Source organism: Cygnus olor, chromosome 1, assembly GCF_009769625.2.
Source record: "Cygnus olor isolate bCygOlo1 chromosome 1, bCygOlo1.pri.v2, whole genome shotgun sequence".
NCBI classification, from domain to species: Eukaryota; Metazoa; Chordata; class Aves; order Anseriformes; family Anatidae; genus Cygnus; species Cygnus olor.
This window is the reverse complement of record NC_049169.1, coordinates 10,900,437-10,917,339: the sequence shown is the minus strand read 5'-3', so window position 1 is coordinate 10,917,339 and position 16,903 is coordinate 10,900,437. Positions and strand designations below refer to the sequence as shown.

The following is a 16,903-nucleotide window of genomic DNA, read 5'->3' as shown; positions in this document are numbered from 1 at the left end:
AGCATTGCTTTATGTGTTGGATACTAACCATGTTCAGGAATACTTCTACTGTCCTCTAACAGGACTGCCAAAAACCCCCACAGAAAGGAGAGAGGTGAAGGCAAGGATGTCTTCATTTCTTCACAATGCTTTGGAGCTGTCCTAATTCCGCACTGCAAAGTACAAACATTACTCACATCTGGAGGACACCAATTCTCCTACCATTCCTGCTTCCCAAGCAAGTGCAGAGATCAATCCTTTCTCGCCTCCATTCTGCCTTGTAGCTTCTGCCCATCTACCCTCCACCTGAAGACTGGTGAGGAGAAAGTAAAATTCCAATGCTCATCCAGTACAAGCAATTGCAAAAAGTTCAAGGCAACCGTCTCCTTCCCACATAGAGCTTTCACCCATCAAGGGGCCCAGTTATCCTGCCTTCAAATCTCCTTAGAAAAGTCTGAAATGCTTAAGTGGCAAACTAATGTTCAGCATAAAGATCCAAAGGGGAGATATTATGTTCTCTGAGGGAGACTGTGCATTTCCCTTCCAACCCTGGCCTCAGTTGAAGTATTACAATAATGACAGATGAGCTCGTCCAATAAGAGGTTTTCCTTTCCTTGACTTCAGTGCACGATTTTCCAGAGTTTTATGCAACATTTTAATCTCACGTCTTTCAACTCTAGGTTCTCCTGCTAGGTTGCTTATGAAAATGACATTAATAGAAACAGAAAATCTGTTAAGCAGGGTAAGAACTGTATTATATGTGAGAGCAAAACAAGCAGCCCCTGGCACTGAGCACCAAAAGGATTCCATTAAACAGAAGGAATACAGTCTTCCAACTGGCAGAGTATCATTTCACTTTGTTGACAGTATATAGAATAATGATTATCTACAGCTGGGTTAGGGAACTATAAATCACATTAAATTTTTAAAATATATGTAGCTATGCATACCACAGGAATACACAACATTCATACATCGATTATTGCTATGGTATTTTTTTAAGGAACAGTTATTTATAGGAACTAAGTGCAACTGCCACATCTTCATTAGAAACTGTTTCAGATGATCCAAACTACAGAAAGTGCTGAGAAGTTTGAATGAAGAAACACACTCAGATGCCAGTCTTTTCACAGGAAAATATCTTTAATTTAAATAAATCTTTAGCGTTCATTCTTTTTTTTTTTTTTTCATTCAATATGCCAATCTGTTTTTTTCTTTCAGTAAGAAGTCAGACTTAGACTTACAGAGACCTGCAGGATATTGATAATGACTAGGCAAGTAGTCTATAGAAACCTTGCACATTTATCTCTTTCACCAATCAAGATTTTACATATTAAAAAGAAACTCAAAAACTCATATTGTGGATAGCCTGCTGACATGAAAATTTCTTGCTGTTTTCTTCACCTTCCTTTTTTTTTTTTTTTTTTTTAACCCATTAGTATAACCCCACATGTATTAGAAAACTCAGCAACACAGGACATTGTCTTTGCACAGAACTTAGGACGTTGCATTCCAAACCTACAAGATCCACTCATAGAAGAAACAGCACTCATTTTTAGGTAAATTTAAAATCAGCTTTGACAGAACAGTAATAGAAAAAGTATGGACATGCATTAGGAAAGGATTTTCTTATATATGTATATATATATTTAAATTCTCTTTTCATCACTTAGCCTGTTTTTTCATATATAAAAATATTAAATATATATACACATACATTAAGCTTTCTTGAAAACATCTCAGTAAAAATAATTCAAAATCCTGTACGAAAGATGCCATCTATGTTTAGAAAGCTACCAATATATTTTCAGAAGCTAACAAAACTTTCTCTTGCATACATTATACCAATCCTGAAACTTTTGTTGAAGATCACCTCTTTTTACAAAGCAAAAAGCACAATGGCTGCATGTAGTAAGAGTCATCTTTCTTGCCCATAAGGCAAACAATAGGATTGATTAATATTAAGGCGGGTGGGGGAGGAAAGTTAAGAAAGGGAGTGTTGCCAAGAAACTGCCACTATGAAAGTTGGCCAGAAAACAAGTTCTACTCTATGAAAAATTCTGAAGTTTTGGAAATCTAATTTTCCTCCACATCAGGATGAACCATGCCCTCCTAAACTGAAGAGTCTATTGGTTAGGGCGCAACCATAATCATCAACCTACTGATACTTACAGTATCTGTCTCTCAATCTCTCCTGTTGGAATATTAGATAGATGAAATATTCATTAAGCTTGGGAAAGTATAGACCCTGCTAACAGCCTACAGTCAGGCAGAACAAGGACTTTGTCTCATTCAAGAAAAGTGTCCTGACCATCCAGAGATTAAGCATGACCTAGCTTCTTATGAATTTGGCTATAGACCAGTTTCTGTCTAGTTGGCCCACTGAATAAAGTTTCAGGAGGCTGTTCTGCTTTTTTCGAGTTAGACCATCAGTTGATGAGTTTCTATCTCAGGTGAAGATTTTTCACTAGCAGGTACCCCTAGCTATTGTGAATGTCTTTGCTGCAAATTTGTTATTAATTTGATATGGAGGAACCAAGCCAAAGACATTTTCTGTTTAAAATGAAAAGTTTTGATGGGTCAGCATTTTCCGGGGGGGGGGGGGGAGGGGGGGGGGGGGGGGGGGGACTCAGAAAATTCCAAACTAGCTCTAGTCATCACTTTTTCTGAAAGGTCACATGTCCACAAAATGGAAACTGCAATGTGTGCGGAAAAGCAGTTTAGAAAAACATAGCAGCATAGTGTCTGTATCTCTGTTTCACCTGCTACTAATGCCTGTATTAGTAATGCAAAAACAGAATTGTCACTGAGCAGACTGAGAACAGAAGGTCGTGTGAGAAGTTCAACATCATACAGAACCACACTCACCGTAGGTGAAAAATGACAGGTTTTACTACATGTGATGCTGCCATTCTTCTTTTTTTTAACTTGCCCACTGTGTTTACAATAAATAAAAAAAAAAAATAAATCCACTTTTAAATCCTATTTCTATATATATATATATATAATTTTAATTAAAAAAATGTAATTATGTCTTGGAAGCCATCAACACCACTTGCCATACCCAGTGCTTGATGCCCTCTGACGTGACCACAGGACCCAAGCACTGTGTGTGCCTGCTCGCACTCTGCCCACTCCTGGCAGATCCTTTCCCTGAATTGTGGCTGCCTTTTGTTTCTGTCTGTGCAAAGGTCTGACCCTAACAATGTTGGCGGAAGGAAGGAAGGAAAGGTTTGTAGAAACCTTTGCAAACTCTTTTTTCCTCAAACGTCTCCCCAGAGGGCCAATAGAAACACAGAGTTAGCTCTTCAGATATCCAGTCCAAGGGGGACACTTCAGGAAAGAAATTCAGCTAAAGAGCTTCCAGCACTTGATGACTTATTGTTTGTTCCTTCCTTCCCGCTCCCGGGCTTCATCAGGAACATCTAATTAAATTACAAGTATTTCAGTCTGGAAATAGCATGTCCATACTGCTGAACTTTGGTAAGGACGTTCCCTTTCTTATACTATCTTATACTATCTCTTGCTTTGGGTATTCCTTGTCAATTTATGTAACCTAACGTTTATTCTACCACTTGGAAACGAAGGGCAGATGTTCCCTCATGCCCTGACAGTGGCCAGGAGCTGTCTCCCCCGCTCCCACTTCCTCAGATCTTCCCATCCTGAGAGAGCCCCCTCGCTGGGAGGGGAGGTGGCGGGATGCAGCGACATCACCGCAAGCCACCACCCGCTCCTCCGGTCCCCTCAAAGCCCTGGACAAGCAAACTCTGCCGCAAACAGAGCTCAGCCTGCCCCGACACCCAGGCATCTCACCCCCGGCTGCCGGTGCCTGCCCTCAGCGCAGGTATTGCTGAGGGGAGCCGGGGGTGTTGGGGTCTCCCCACCCGCTGCACCGCCCCCGCCGCGACTGTGAGGGAGAGAGGGGAAACGCCGCGGCCGTGAGGTGGCGGGGGTGTCCCTGGAGAAGTGACAGAAAAACTAACCTGCCGCAGGGATGGTGATGGGAAGCAGCAGCAGCTGATGGAGCAGCAAGGCTGGCAGGAGTTGGGTGGCCCACATGGTGCCGGCGGCCCCCCCTCCGGCGGGCTGGCGGGGAGGAGGAGAGGAGATGGCTCCTCGGAAGGACCCTGTGTACAGCCGGTCACTCGAGGAAGCAGAGTGAGCCGAGCCGCTTTTTATTGCGATGATCTAAGTTTGTTGTGTGATTAACTGGAAAGATCTGGGTCCCAACTCCCTCTTACGGTAAGAAACTGTTTAACAACATCCCCTCTCTGCCTCCTCTCCCCCACCCCTCCCCTCCCCTCCCCAGGAGCTGCCTCCCCTCCCGCCCCGCAGCCAGCCCAGGGAGGGGGCTCCCACAGCCACCTCCCTCTCTCCCTCCCTCTTTCCTCCCCACAGCATCCCTCCCTCCCTGGATCCCTCCCGGGGCTCAGGGGGAGCAGCCAGGCTGACCGGGTCCCTCAGAGCTTGCTCTGGGGCTAGTGTCTGCTGCTGCACAGCCCTCCCAACCCCCCCTTCCCCACTCCTGGCCCCCAAACCTTCTTTGTCCTCTCACCTGCAGCCAGAACACCTGTTCCTGCCCACAGACGTCTCCCCTCACAAAGTCGCCCTTTCTCCACCTGCCCTTTGGCCTCATATGCAGGCAGGACCCTCAACCATGGCTGTTTCAGCAGGACTCCTGCTGCCCCATAGCCAGGAACAAAGCAAGACCGTTTCCTGGTTAAGAAGCACAACTTTCCTCCGACCTGTCCATGGCTCCCCCTTGGCCACTGGCCTGGCCTTTCCATCACCCTCTTTGGCCATCTGACAAGTGCCACTTCCCCAAAATTGTGGCAACTCTGGGGAATCTAAAGTTCAAGTATCAGCTGGCTGGTGTTTCTCTGTGGAGACAAACCACAGTCCAAAGCGAAGCCCGACCTTCCTTCTATTGCTGGCAAAATGACTCTAATTCTTCTATTGCGCTTCCTTTTAACTTCATGGAAGAAATGGCATTGGAGTTTGTTTAAAAGCATGAGACCGGCCTTCGCTACATGTGAGTGTTCAAAAATAAACACTTCAGGAAAAGTTTTGCTGTAATTTAAACCATTTCTTTCTCCCATGCACCCACCTATGGTCTATTGCATAAGTGTATGACAACAGAGGCAGTAGGAAAACCTTTCTTTCCATTTTCCGCAAATAAACAAGAGACCTGCATGTGGACCCCTGCCATGTGAGTCAGAAATGGGTCTTCTCCAGTCCAGTTTCCCTTGCCCAGACTTACTATCCATCCTGCTCATAAACACCTTTGAGTGAAAGAGTTTTTCTCAAAACTGTGTTGTTTTCAAAGGCAAAAATGCTCATTGCTTTTTATTCATTTTTTCCTTTATTTCCAAAAATATACGTATATATATTTTTCTTTCCTTTCACCCAAGTTATACCCAATATCAAAACAAAATATTTCTATTTGGAAATTACTGTCTGGGTAAGTGAAAGAAAGGGGACAATAAGGAGTTGAGAGAGAGTCTGTGAAGAAAATATTTTGAACATTTGGTGTTACAGGAAAAACATTCATGTGAAAAAAAAAAAAAAAAACCTTTCTTAAATGTTCAGAATGAAAATTATTTCTGTTTTTTTGCTGTTCTTGTTTTTTCTCCAAAGAATAAAGCTTTATTTGCTGGAGTTTCATAAAGAAGCACAACCTGAGAGCAGAGAATTTGTATTCCTTATGCCATTGACCTTGTGCGAAATCCTTGTCCACTGCAAATAATAGAACACGGATATCTCAGTTTCTGTTTTCTGTTCTTCTGCTTGTGCTTTAAGATAGACATAAATATAAACAATAAGCAACAAAAATAATCATAGCACCATGCTGAGCCCAAAATAGCCACATTCCGTTAACCAGATGCATTTGACTTGTTGTCCATGCATGTGATGATTGACCTTTCTTTGTATAAAGCCCCAAATTATGCACCATTAAAGTCAAGTAGATTTTTTGCCACCGACTTCCCTAAGGTGGAGTATTTGGTCTGTAGTCAGATTTCTCCTGAATTTTAGGAGGGTTTCTGCAGTGTCTCATGGGGACTAGTATGCTCCCTAATGGAGAAAATATTTTGCTATATGGATTCCTATTATTAATACATAGTCCTGTGTATTATTCATAATGTATTTGCAGTTCTGACTGAGAGTTCAGGTCATGGGCATAAGCTTCTTTGCCTGCAGATATTATTCTGGGCATGTGCAACTCCTTAGATATGGTTCTCTATTTGACCAGTTTTGGGAGCCTGCTGGAGAACACCTTTGCTTTTTACATAAGTCGTACTGCCCTTCAATGAAAAATAAGGCATGCGGAGTGAAGGTCCAGAGACTGAAGAGAAATTAGAAAGGAAAAGATCTTTTAGGTGCTACATTCAGATGATATATTCATAAGCAGTCAAGGCAAAGATTTGCATCTGGATCTGGGAACTGACAATGCTCGTTGGTCCCACATCATATACTGCGAAATGTAGTATGATCCTTTTTCTCTGTCTTCTTGCCCCATGTATTTTACAAGTGAAGCATAATATTTTAGTTCAGTTCAGTCAAATTTTATCTTGAAATGAAATTCAATATGAAGAAAGGCTGTAAAAATTGCATTTTGTGCTTATGTTTTCTAAAGAGAATTCAATGTCAGGTTTTAGTCTGCATAGAGAGAAACTAAAGAGCTAAATAGGATAACCAAAAGTTGTAGGTTTTATGCAAGAATATTCTGTTGTGTGTATTGGTATTCTTTTTCTTTTTTCTTCTTTTTTGGCTTCTAATTTCTTTGGCCACCTTGTAAACTTGCCCTGATAACCTGACTTACAAACCAGTATAGTTCTGTATTAGGAAAGTAGCATAACATTTCTGTAGACTATATCTAAAAAGAAAAGTGTTACTGCATGCTTTACCAAAGATATATTGGCTCTAGACTGCCTACATGAGTAAAAAAGTTTGAAAAAGTTTTATTTTGGTTGGAAAAGTAAGCAGACATGACCAAATACATAGAAACTGCTATTTTTATATATCCTTTTCTGACCATAACCACAGTTGGATCTGTTTTTCAGATGTAAGTTGCTACTCAGAAATGCTAAATATTCAAAATTTTGGCAGGAATTTGCACACGCACTCACAGAGTAATACCAAGTCACAATTAGCTTTAAAGGAAAGTTTTCCTAAATGAACCAGCATCTGTCATATGAATTACCTATTGTGTCCAAAATAAACCTTTTTTCTTCTTGATTTAACCTCTTCTATATGTAGCACTCCTTACGCTAAAGTTTCATTGGATAATGAGCCCAATAACAAGCACATGTAGTAATTATTATTCAATGTCATGTTGATTAATGAAAAAGTTCTTAAGTATAAACCAAAAAATTGTGGTTCATCTTATCTGCGGGATCTACTCTTATTTATTTTTTATTTTTTATATTTTTTTTAATAAATTGAGCTTGAGAGTAGGAAAAAAAACACCAAGGTATAGACTGGAGACTGAATCTCCCTATTCAATGCTGTTCAGAAATGCAGAGTTTAATAGAACTACATGTCAAGTGTCAATCCCTGCTGAGGCACTTGAGCCAGAGTCCCAGATGGTCACATGGCACCTTCCAGCCCAAGCCCCAGGCTTTCTTCATTTCTTCATGCAGGAAATAAAAAAAATAAAAAAAAAAAATGGGGGGGAATAGTGGAAAGGAAAGGAAAAGGGGGAAGAAGAGGATAACAAGATCCTAGCACAGGGATTAATGTGTCTGGTGTCTGGCAGAAGCTCAACCACCCCCTGAGTCCATCATTTTAGATTCAGCCAAGAGGATTTTGCATGTCATCATGCTAAATGCTGCAGATCTGAACTGCTGGTCCCAGAGGGCAAATTCACCACACCAGTCATGTGTTTACACCTCCATGCAGTGAAGCAGGAGAGTTTGGCATCTCAGATGAGGCTTCATGCTGATTAGACACCAGGGAGACTTTAGGATGATGGCAAGAACTACACCTCCTTCTGCAATGTAGGCACTCAGCTACATGGCATTCACAGATAAAATCCCACATGGATTTAATACCATAAACTATACAGCCTTAAACTTTTTCAACTTTTTCCTTCAGCCCATGTCATAGCTTATTAAAAAAAAAAAAAAAAAAAAAAAAAAAAAAAAAAAGAGTTAGGGGTTATTGCCTGGCCTTGTAGGAACAATACATAGTACAGTTTGGATTGAACCTCTACAATTGCATTTTACCCAAAAGCAAGCATTTGTAAACAGGCTTCATACCTCAACTGAGCACTTTCATGGCACAAACCATGAAAAACAATGCAAGACATGCATACAATGTTAAACAATCTAGAATATCATATTATACATAGATGTATGCTCCTGCAGAATTAAAAGCATGCTTCTGAAGTTGTTGAGATTAAAAAAGAATATGATCTCCCAAGTGACTTGGTTGTGTTTCATTCCACTTATTAAAATTAACATATGTTCATAATATTCCAATATATATAATTCACAATTTTGCCCACACAATTCACAATTTTGCCACACTCTCAGGTGCTGTGTCCTACTCTCAGGTCTGAGTCCTAAACCTAGTCCAGTAATCCAGGGTTCATCCCTGCAGTCTTTTAGTGGCATAAATACCTTATGGCTTTCCTATCTAAGACATACTTTAACTGCTTTTTACATGTACGTTATATGCTGATTAAGAATAGGTAAATTGAGTAACAAAAATAATAATAATTTAAGTTCTAGTATAAAAGCCATGTAAGCCATTTATGGCATGGTGCCCAGTGGCAGCTGATTCTGAATGAATCCTTCCAGATTAGTTTGGAATTGACAATTTTCAATATATTGGGGGAAAAAAAAAAAAAAAAAAAAAAAAAAAGGCAAGAATTTATGTACATCAAGTTGATATTAGTAGGAATTTTTTTGATCAATTTTTTTAGTATCTTAACACCTAAACGCTTTGTTTACATGAAGCTAAATCCTTCAAACTAATTTACATTAATGAAAACATTATTTTCAGAAAAAATCCCAGTAATATCCATACTAAGCTTTTTGGAGTGTGCTGCATTGTGGCTAAATGTTCTTAGGATCTGGCCTTTCGACTCTGGAAGGCAAAACAATCCCTCACTCTACTCAGAAGTAGTATGTATGTATTATTTGTATGTATTGTATGTATTTATGTATTGAGAGTTTACATGTATGAATTGAGGATGTTAAACTTTTTGTTTAATTTGGTTGTTTGTTTGTTTGTTTGTTTTGTTTCCCCATCTATTAATCTCTGCAATGCCAAAACTTCTAGAAAAGATAAATGCCACAAAATTCTGATGTGCTTTGTCTGTATTACTCAGGGTCTAATGTGATTCTCAAAACCTTTACAGTAGATTTTTTTTGTCCAAGTAGATTTTTTTTGTCCAAGAATGTAAGAAAAAAATGAACCTCTCTTTGACCTTTTTTCTACTAAAATCAAGTTGTGGTACTGGCCATTGGAAAAACAAACAGAAGCTGAATACATTCAATATGAAGCAACAGCCCCAGAAGCCCTTAATTTACATGCCATAGGTACTGAGTTAGTTCTCTGAGGATAGTTACTCTCCACACTATTTAACTATTCAAATATCTGTACATTTGTGCTTCACCATAAGAATTCAATTTTTAGCAAATTAAAGAAGTGCTTTTTCATGCTTATGAGAAGATGTATTCTCCATGACAGAGTAATCTGAAAATCAAATGTTTGGCTAAACTTATCTTCCAGTCTCCAGCGTTCTTCTTCCTTTTTTTTTTTTCTTTTTTTTTATTCTGTTTTTTTTTTCTTTCTCATTCACAAAACCTTGATTCCTTTAAATATTTATATAAATTACAAATATTCATTACAGTAAAGGAAAACTAAACTACATTTATGTGTATACATCAAATATATTTCTACTCTATCTTACTGTTGGAAAAGCTTTTCAATATCAGCCTACAATGTCCAACTACTAAGATAATCACCTATCTCCTGCGTTTTAAACCAGTTTTATGATTTTAGTACCTGAGCTAAGATGTGTAAATAAGTGATTTTAACAATACAGTAATGCTCACTCTGCAACTTTGATATGTACAAATAATACAGGTTCCTTTACCTTATATTTTAATTCAATGAAAACCAAGAGAGTACCTGAAAGAAAAATAAATAAAGAAATAAATAAATAAAAATAGTATACCTGTCTGAATATATATATATATTATCATTTAACTGGCTAAATTTTAAAACTGAGGAATAGTTTTTCTAAGATCTTTTTTTACATATTAAATCACAAATTGAAAAATAATTTGTAGATTTCATAGAGTTTTTTTTTTCAGTAATTGTTCTTACTATAAAAATATATTTAAGTATTTCATATAAAGACATTATTTTACTAATAAACCTAAACAAACAAACAAAAATAAACAAACAAAACAACCTACTAAACAATATATATATATATACTTACAATGGAAAAAGAATGTTATTACAAATACATATACTTGTTTAAACTTAAGTGTGTGTCTTTCAGTAGGAAAAAATAAAAATAAAACAGGTTTTCTCTGTGCAGAGAAATGAAATTGTTGGCAGACAGCAAAGGGTCCTTGTTGTCCAATATGATACTTCTATAAAATAAACATCACTGAGACCTGTATAAGAAGATCTTACCAAAACTGATGCTAAAAAAAGTCACAAAAATAATATAAAGAGTTGTTGTTTTTTTTTTAATTAAAAATATTGCAGGGAAAAAAAAAAAAAAAAAAAACTATTAATAGCTCAGATTGGCAGACATTTTATATTTTGAAAATATATTTTCAATATGTTTAGAGAAACAAGGAATAAAATTAATCTGGACTTTGACTATGATTTATACATTATGGAATGACTTCAGCAATTCAAAAATACGGGGGCAAAAGTATTAGTCCTTTGAATTCCAGAGTATGAAGTCTTCTAGAACTTGCTTAGAGTAAATTCTATAGGATTTCATATCAAAGAGAAGAATTTCTACCTAGGGTTCTGTTAAAGATTTTAGAAAGAAACCTAAATGGGGATTCATCAGTTTCTTTGCAAATTCTCAGATATGAGGGTGTATCAATAGCATCTCAGAGAAAACAAACAAAAAAGAACTCACAATTGATGGCCCTAAAGCTCTGATCTTTCGTGGCTTAAGGTTTGTAACCCCAGAGACAGAAAGCTTGCCAAGACGTCAGAAAAGATGTTATCAGAGGAAAAATCTCAGCTTGAATTCTTTTCAAGAACAAGCTTAGGGTACTTTATTTGAATCAAAGTCTCCTTGTTTGGGATATGAGCTTTGTAATGCAGCTACTGGAAAATAATCAAGTAGGTAAAAGAGACGTGGTTGCAGAATCAGGACAGGAACTCTCAAAGGAAGACTAGGGCAAACTTAAATTTTTTATCTGCATTCATTTCTTCCAAAGAGAAACAAAACATTTTATATTTTTTTTTCAGCACAGTTTTTTCTCTTAAAGGTTTGACCACAAGCTCTGCCATGTTAGAACTGAAATGACGCTGATATGCCAATAAACCATACTCACTTTTTGTCTGTTCTATGTTTAGTATTTCATATCTCAACACTATCGTATCTATTTTACCTGAACCCCACTTTTCATAGAGTTTAATTATTACTAAGGGTTCTTGTGGTGGTTTTTGTTTGTTTTGTTTTGTTTTGTTTTTCCTTGTAAGTGAAATTTGCGTATGGATGATTAGGCTTCAGTGTAAATTAAATGAAAGTGATAAGTGACAGATTATATTCTTGCCTTGCCATGTTCTCCTGCTGGGGATTTTGTTATGAAATTGTGCAGCAAAAATAAGATTGAAGAAGAATTTAGAAGTCCATGGTCTAAATTACAATTCCAAAGCTGTCTGCTTGTTCATATGCATCAGCTTTGCTCTGCTTTCCCAAAGTTGTGATCCCGTTCTTCATGTCCAAAATGAAACTTATCATGTAAAGAATAAGTTTTTGAATTTGAAATGCTACTGTTAAGCAAACTGATATGGTGGTCTATTTCAATATTTTTTTTATCAGATTCTTGAATAAAATTCTCTTCAAAAAAACAAAACAAAACAAACAAACAAACAAACAAAACACAGAATGACATGAATATATACAGAGCATTTACAACAGTAGCATAGAAAAACATTTTATGTAAATATTTTTTTTTTCTTTTCCTGTTGAGTACCTGTTGTGGTCTATCCTAAACTGAAGACTTTCCTAAAATAGTAATGCACAGATTAATATTCATTGTAAATTTACCTCCAAAGGTTAGCAACCCTCATTTTGAAAATAAGAATCTATAGATTAAGTCAAAGGACAAGTCCATGCAGAATATGAATTTTATTTGACAGTAACCAATGAATAACGTCTACGGAAAAGTATAAAAACAGAGCAAGCTTGCAGTGATACTTCATTAGAATGTTTCCCAACATGCCAACATTTCTGGTCATCCAATTTTTTGTGCTGCAAAATTAATGACCTTTGCAGTGTTTTATGATTTTTTTTCTCTCTTTATGCTGCCTATCATAGTTCCAGTGTAAACATTACTCAGCCAAACATAAATATGAGCTAAATTACCTGGACAAGGAATATTCAATTATACAATTTTGTAAGTAGTTTTTGATGTCTGATACAAAATGTTTCACATATAAAAGCCTGGAAAATGATAGCCCTTTTATATACTATGGAAAAATAAATGCTCAGTATTGCAATTTTGTTACCATTCCTTAAGATGAAAACAAACAAGCAAACAAATAAAACAATAAACCACTGCCCTTTAAGTGATTTTTATGCAAATACTTGAACAATTTCTGAATGAGAAACTGAAACTGTCACTTCTGAAAATGCGTAGATTTCCATGCCACATATCCGATTAGTTAATTTTTAACATTCCAATGTCTTTACTCAGTTATTCCCAGGAGATCAGAAAATGTGGTTTCAATTCACATATTAAAGAATAATGATAACAAACTGTCTTTATTTTTTCCTAAGATTTTTTTACGCATATGTCCTTTAGTTATGGAAGCACTTACAATAAACCACTGAGAATGTGCATTGAGTACCCACAGGAAATAGAGGGCTGTGTCACTCCACCTGAGTAGAACAACATTTAAAACTAGTTTTCTTATAGTTTATCCAGGAAAAAAAAAAAAAAAAAGGAAAAAAAAAAAAAAGTAAATCTGGCTTTTATTTCCCAAAATTAAAATAGCAAGCACACTATCTAGTGTAAACTTGTACATTATCACAAGGATGTCTGTTATAGTCCCATTGAAAGTGCTGGTGTAGAAAAGTGACTATATATCTGGAAATAATTTCCCAGTTTTTAACAGAAGACATAATTAACCAACATTTTGAATGCTTTATATCACACTTAACAAAAAAAAAAAAAAAAAAAAAAAGACACTAATTACTCTGGTAAACCACTTATATGCCTCATTACCAGTAGCTGTCAGTGTATTTGGAATTTAATCCTAATATTTTCCTTTCTTTCTTTCTTTCTTGCACTCTTGCGCTCTTGCACTTCCTTCTTTCCTTCCCTCCTTCCTTCCTTCCTTCCTTCCTTCCTTCCTCTTTCTCATTCTCTCTTTTTCTTTCTTCCTTTCTTCCTTCCTTTCTTCCTTCCTTTCTTCTCTCCTTCCTTCTTTCTTTTCTATTCCTTTCTTTCTTTGTTTCTTTCTTTCTTTCTTTCTTTCTTTCTTTCTTTCTTTCTTTTTCTTTTTCTTTCTTTCTCTTCTCTCTCTTTCTTTCTCTCTCTCTCTCGACCTCAATCACTCTTTCCCTTAATATTTTTCTCTCAGTCTTTCTGTTTTTCTTTCCTGGTTTATTTCTGTTTTTCTCTGCCTCTTTCTCATTCTCTTCCTCTCTTCTGGGAGTTTTATTAAAAACAAACATTATTACAGGAGTCTTCCTGTAATTCCTTCCTATTCCTTCCTATTGTCAATTTAAAAATATACAGGCTAATTTTTATTAATTACTTTTTGCCTATAAAACAAACGGTAGAAGAAAAGTTTACAAAGTATTGTGAATTTGTGGGAAAAAAATAGTGTGCAATTTCAGCTAGTATGCATTTTAGGAGGCATATCAAGCTCTAGTAACTATTAACTTGTTGATTGTCTTCTTTTTTGACTTGCAGACAGGCAAGTAACTGCTGAAATGTGAAGTTACAATAGAACCAGAAAAGATACTTCTTCAAAGTGCAATAGATTTTCAAATAAACTTTTTCAGGAGTTAAAGATATAGTAACAGCTTGAAAAGTTCTATCATTTACATCAGGGTATCCATATAGTGCAGATAAAGTACTAGCATGATAAACAGCCTGTTATAACTTTATTTCCAATGTTCTCTTGCAGAAAAGTTGAGGAATGGGGGCTAACAGTGGAGACCAGCCCACAATGATCACATCTTAGGCATCACAGTTGAAAGCAAGAGGGAAACAGAAAGGATTATGCCCCCCAGCATGTGGTATTATATAATCTCAGTAGCATTCTGCAGGCCAAAAAGAAGAAATTGTTGTAATTCCAAAGTGGTTTTTTTTTTTTTTTAATTTCGCATAAACCACTCTGTTTTACAGAGAAACTTCATAGCTTCAGAAAAAGATGTGAAAGTCTACTTGACATCCTAATTCTCATGAATTTCCATTCCACTGTTTTTGAAAAATATAGCAGGTCTTTGCCCTAGACTTCATTCTTCATCATCAATAGTATAAACTAATTGTTGTTCTATGTGACACATTTAAAGAGGTAATAAAATATGTTCACAAATTTAATGTTATGTCCATTTTTAAATCTATGGGGCTGCTGCTGTTTTTTGACAAGGCAAATGGGACTATTTTTATTAAAACAGATAAGGCAATTCAAAGAACAGAGACTCTAGAATAATTTACAAACTATTTATCAAATAATACATAGACAGAAGTGGAAAACCCATTTAATTTTATCCTAAGCCAAAATGCAACAAAATTACTTAAATTCAAACCTCAGTTTTGAAAAATTTATTCTGAATGAACAGCTAGTTTTTGTGATGTAATTCAAAGAAGAGGGAAAAAACAAACAAACAAACAAAAAATAAAGTAAAAATAAAATTTAAAAAAGAAAAAAAAAAAGAAAAAAAAAAAACACATTAAACTGGGAATCCTAGGTCATCTGGCCAGCAAAAAATCCAGTGAAATAACAAACTCAGTGAAATGAGTATTCAATCAGATATGCTATAACTACAGCAGGAAGGAAAATCATTTTCAGCAGTACATCACATACTTTAATCTAAAACTGATCACATGCTTGATGAACAACAAGGCAATAACAAGACCTTTTTTATAAGTAAAGTCTCTGCAGAAAAATGAGTGTGGAACAGCAACTAAAGCAAAGGGGTAAAGCAGTTTTTTGTGTGTGCAGTTTTTTGTTTTGTTGTTTTGTTTTGTTTTTAAATGGTAATAGAGCACAAATGCATCGATGTTTTAAAGGAGTCACTGTATCATATCCAAATTTAATAAGTCAGAGAGAACAAACTATAGTTACAATACATTCCACTTAACATGTCTAAATAATAAATGCAGATGTACCATCTGTGTTTGAAATGGAAGGTTGCCTACCCACAAATACATTTTAAATGGCCTTTTTTTATATAAGCCAGAGAAGTGAAAGTGAAAATAAGAAACATAAGAAAACTTTCAGATATCTTCTAGAATCCAAGCAGTCTGTAAAATATTACAAGAGAGCCAAATCACTGATACGTATGATCATATCATAAATAGATGGGGAAACACGTATTATTGCTTGACTCACACTGTATTTCTGCCATGTTATACCTCACATTTCTAACATGTTTCTATATACTTCCGTATTTCAGTGCTCTGGCCTTGCCATGCAAAGCCCAGCTTCCTGGGTGCTACCAGCTGGGCCAGAGGCAGAATGCTCAATGGTGAACTCTGAAAAACACACATGCCAATTTGCCATGTAACATCACATATTACTGGCATATACATATTGACTGACCACAAAGAAACCAAATAAAGCATATAACTCCATGCTACAGCTCTTTTCCCAATGAAAATGTTTACATATGCCTCTCAATTCTATCTATTAATTTTTGGTGGTATTCATTTCATTTAATGCCAGATATCCATGTTTTCAATTATGTCCGAGCTGATCACTAGCTTTCACTGTAGCACTGTTAGAAATCAATAGACATTTGGGGACACAATTAATCTGACTGCACAGAATAAAATGATGGTTGCCTTGAAAGTACCCTAGAAGTATTTACTTCCTCTCACTCAGATCCCTGACCTTCTCAGTGTCCTCAACATATCTCCTCTTAGATGAAATTTGAATTGATTTTGATTGCAAGAGGAAAATGAAAGTAACAGATAAAGATTCTAGAGAAAATGCTAAGAATTAAGGGAATAGATATGATGAGGCAAAAAAGTAGGTAAAGTACAAAAATTATTTTGTTCAAATGCACTAGAAACATTCTAATGAGCTAGAAAACCGTCCTGAAACTGGTGGACTCACATGAAACTGCTGTGCTCATGTATTAATTACGTAATACATAATCCTCAGGAATTTGCAGAGAATTTACTGCACATTTCAAATCTCCATTTGAAAGACTGGTCACATGCTGACTCAGTACAGCACCTAGACTTGAATCCATCCTGCAAATCAGCAAACTGAAATGAAGGTTTCTTAAGTCTTAAAACTTCCCAAGTGTTCTACTTATCATGCAGACCCTAGCTGCAGTATTTCAGTATTTGTTTCAAAGTCTATTGTTTTTCATAAGGGTGGAAGTTACCCTAATACGGAAAAGGAAGCCACGGATCAAACCTCTAACTCTGGAGAAGAACAATTTAATTCCCATACTTAAGCTTTTCTAGTTGGCTAGCCCTATGCAAATCTTTGTTTAGTATCCAGCTTCAACATATACTGATAT

At 36.4% G+C, this 16,903-nt stretch overlaps 1 protein-coding gene and 2 long non-coding RNA genes across 10 annotated transcripts in view; 2 read left to right on the top strand and 1 right to left on the bottom strand.

The window, feature by feature from the left end:
- HGF (hepatocyte growth factor) overlaps positions 1-4,095 on the bottom strand; it is a 64,906-nt gene extending 60,811 nt beyond the window's left edge. For 7 of the 8 annotated variants that reach the window (XR_005817141.1, XM_040548434.1, XM_040548447.1 and 4 more), the window contains exon 1: positions 3,963-4,095. Coding sequence is in view for 6 of the 8 variants with exons in the window: in XM_040548434.1 (XP_040404368.1) it covers positions 3,963-4,038 (76 nt within the window). In the remaining 2 variants the exon portion in view is untranslated. The remainder of the gene's footprint in view (positions 1-3,962) is intronic. The other variant, XM_040548474.1, reaches the window with a different exon arrangement.
- LOC121065581 lies at positions 2,609-4,771 on the top strand. Its single transcript, XR_005817162.1, has 3 exons — positions 2,609-3,462; positions 3,972-4,221; positions 4,541-4,771. It is a non-coding gene; the product is annotated as an uncharacterized LOC121065581 (long non-coding RNA).
- Positions 4,772-4,784: 13 nt separating this feature from the next.
- LOC121065582 lies at positions 4,785-14,743 on the top strand. Its single transcript, XR_005817163.1, has 2 exons — positions 4,785-9,524; positions 14,332-14,743. It is a non-coding gene; the product is annotated as an uncharacterized LOC121065582 (long non-coding RNA).
- Positions 14,744-16,903: the final 2,160 nt, after the last annotated feature.